The 2,500-nt window shown below is 39.6% G+C and overlaps 1 protein-coding gene across 1 annotated transcript in view; it reads left to right on the top strand.

Moving 5' to 3' along the window:
- LOC122254041 (zinc finger CCCH domain-containing protein 15 homolog) overlaps positions 1-2,500 on the top strand; it is a 12,176-nt gene that overhangs the window by 8,503 nt on the left and 1,173 nt on the right. Inside the window, exons 5-9 of the mRNA XM_043017512.2 lie at positions 28-147; positions 308-517; positions 1,085-1,219; positions 1,554-1,677; positions 2,018-2,500. The exon at positions 2,018-2,500 is cut by the window's right edge and continues 1,173 nt beyond it. Coding sequence (XP_042873446.2) covers positions 28-147; positions 308-517; positions 1,085-1,219; positions 1,554-1,677; positions 2,018-2,169 — 741 coding nt within the window. The 3' untranslated portion in view covers positions 2,170-2,500. The remainder of the gene's footprint in view (positions 1-27; positions 148-307; positions 518-1,084; positions 1,220-1,553; positions 1,678-2,017) is intronic.

Genomic DNA, 2,500 nt, shown 5'->3' with positions numbered 1-2,500 from the left:
AGCAAGAATTTTTTCTTCCCCTTTTAGGTTTGCAAACACTTTTTAGATGCAGTTGAGAACTCAAAGTATGGCTGGTTCTGGGAATGCCCCAACGGTGATACGTGTGTGTTCCGTCATGCTTTGCCTCCAGGCTTCATCTTAAAGAAGGTGAGGACTCCTAGGATCTCTTTGTTTGCATGGACCTCTCTGTCCAATATGAATTGTGAGGAAAGAGTGTGACATACCAGAGGAAAAGGGAAAAGGCTCTTATGAGGGGAGAAAAATGAGAGAGTTGAGATTTCCAATAAGGCCTCTTGTTCTTCCTTAGGATCGAAAGAGAATGGAAAAGGAAAAGGAAGAGATCAGTCTAGAAGAGCTGGTGGATCGCGAGCGTGCAGCCCTGGGTCCTGACACCACCAAAGTTACCTTAGAGACATTCTTGGCTTGGAAGAAGAGGAAACTCAAAGAGAAAGAAGAGAAACAGAAGAAAGAAGCCGACAAGAAGAAGAAAGAGTTCAGCGCTGGCAGAAACTTGGGGGTAATTATGGCCTTTGTTTATATTTGAGTAGGATTTTAAGGCATCATTGTACTTAGGATTTTCTCATGACCTGAAGAGATTTAGGAATGCAACTTTTGTTCAAGTGAGAGTGAGTGAGAGTGTGAGAGTGAGTGAGAGTGTGAGAGTGTGTGGGAGTGTGAGAGTGAGTGAGAGTGTGAGAATGAGAGTGAGTGAGAGTGTGAGAATGAGAGTGAGTGAGAGTGTGAGAATGAGAGTGAGTGAGAGTGTGAGAATGAGAGTGAGTGAGAGTGTGAGAATGAGAGTGAGTGAGAGTGTGAGAATGAGAGTGAGTGAGAGTGTGAGAAAGAGAGTGAGTGAGTGAGAGAAAGAGAGTGAGTGAGTGAGAGAATGAGAGTGAGTGAGTGAGAGAATGAGAGTGAGTGAGTGAATGAGAGAGTGATTGAGTGAGAGAGAGTGAGAGAGATAATATGATAGTATAATAGTCCAAGCACACACAATTCATTTCTCAGCCTGTGATTAGCAATGTGAACTCACAGGATTTTTACCTGTAATGTGCCAATACCTGATTGTCAAACCCCATTGCAGCTTTCTGGTCGAGAGATGTTTACATTCAACCCGAGCCTTATGAGTGGCGGAGACGAGATGGAAGAAGGGGACGAGTCCGTAGATGTCCGCAATCTGGAGAATGACCCAGAGAATGAAGAGGATGAGCGCTTTGAGGTGAGGTTATTGGCTGGGAAGGACTATACCCATGAGCAGCTAAGTTTTATGGTGGGAAGGTGGGTGGTGAGGATTCTTGCCAGTCGTTATGAGTTGACTGAGTTTCGAAGTATTGGTATTACTTACATTCAATCTTTTTAAACTTGAAAGGTTTCATTACATTATGTTCTCCTTTTGTCTACCTAATCTTATTGGTTCTACAAGTTTAATTCCTTAATATCCACATATCATATACATTTATTTTGGTCTTGAGTCATAGGAGTTTTCTTGTAGAAAGAAAGATATGCATAAAAAAAAAAAAAAAAAAAATCTTATACATTTTTTTTGCCCTCAGTTCAAGGAAATTGACATGAACTCCCTGATGTCTGAATACCAAGAGATTGACACAACAGACAAGGTGTCAGTTGCCAAACCAGACAGACTGAAGCAGCTGCAAGATGAAGTAGATCTAGCAGAGAGTAAGTACTTGTGTCTCTGTTGTTATGTTATCCATCTTTTCTTTCCCTTTAAATTCCTTGTTTCTTTTCTTTTCAATTCTTTGTTTGTCATATTAGTTCTTGTATGGTATGGGATTTAAAAAGTATATTGTCCCACAAAGTCTGCACATTGAGATTTTATAGAATCATGTGCAACATTCATCTATTTATAGATCACAAGATGCTCATAAACTTCAATTACGATTGATTGAATAGATTGAATTTAGTTGCACCATGTTACCTCTTTTATAACCGTTAGAACAGACCTTTGAAACCCTTCCTTCCTAGCAGAGTAATTGTCAATCCCTCCTCCCTTTTCCAGAAGATGCTGCCGCTGCCACAGAAAACGCAGAGGGTGCCACAGGCGGTGGGGCAGAAGCAGCACCAGTGGACATAGATGAAGAACTCTTCGATGGCGACGATGAGGATTTAGACGATTTAGAGGAGCAATTGGAAGAAATGACGGTTACCTAGGTTTATAGTTTTAGAAATGTTTAAGAGCAGGGACTATGAGCCTTGTATTATTGGGTAAAGATTTTTTTTTTTTTTTCATATTTGTTATAGCAACCTGTGTTTTTTTATTTATCTGTTCTTGGCCTTACAACTTTTAGTGAAGAAAGCCATGATGTGAGATTATTATTCTTATCTTTCTCGTTTTTATAATTATAATATGAAGGTTAACTTTTTCCTTGTATTGCTAGTAACTGTATTTGAAATCCACTGGTTAATTCCGATTTATTGATGGTTTATGTTTAGAACCTACTGATCAGAAGCTTTTTTTTACTTGTCAGTTGTTCCACAGAAT

This window comes from Penaeus japonicus, unplaced genomic scaffold, assembly GCF_977035675.1.
Source record: "Penaeus japonicus unplaced genomic scaffold, GWHDUDI00000001_assembly GWHDUDI00000040, whole genome shotgun sequence".
NCBI classification, from domain to species: Eukaryota; Metazoa; Arthropoda; class Malacostraca; order Decapoda; family Penaeidae; genus Penaeus; species Penaeus japonicus.
The sequence above is the reverse complement of the archived record's forward strand: the minus strand, read 5'-3'. Positions and strand labels throughout refer to the sequence as shown.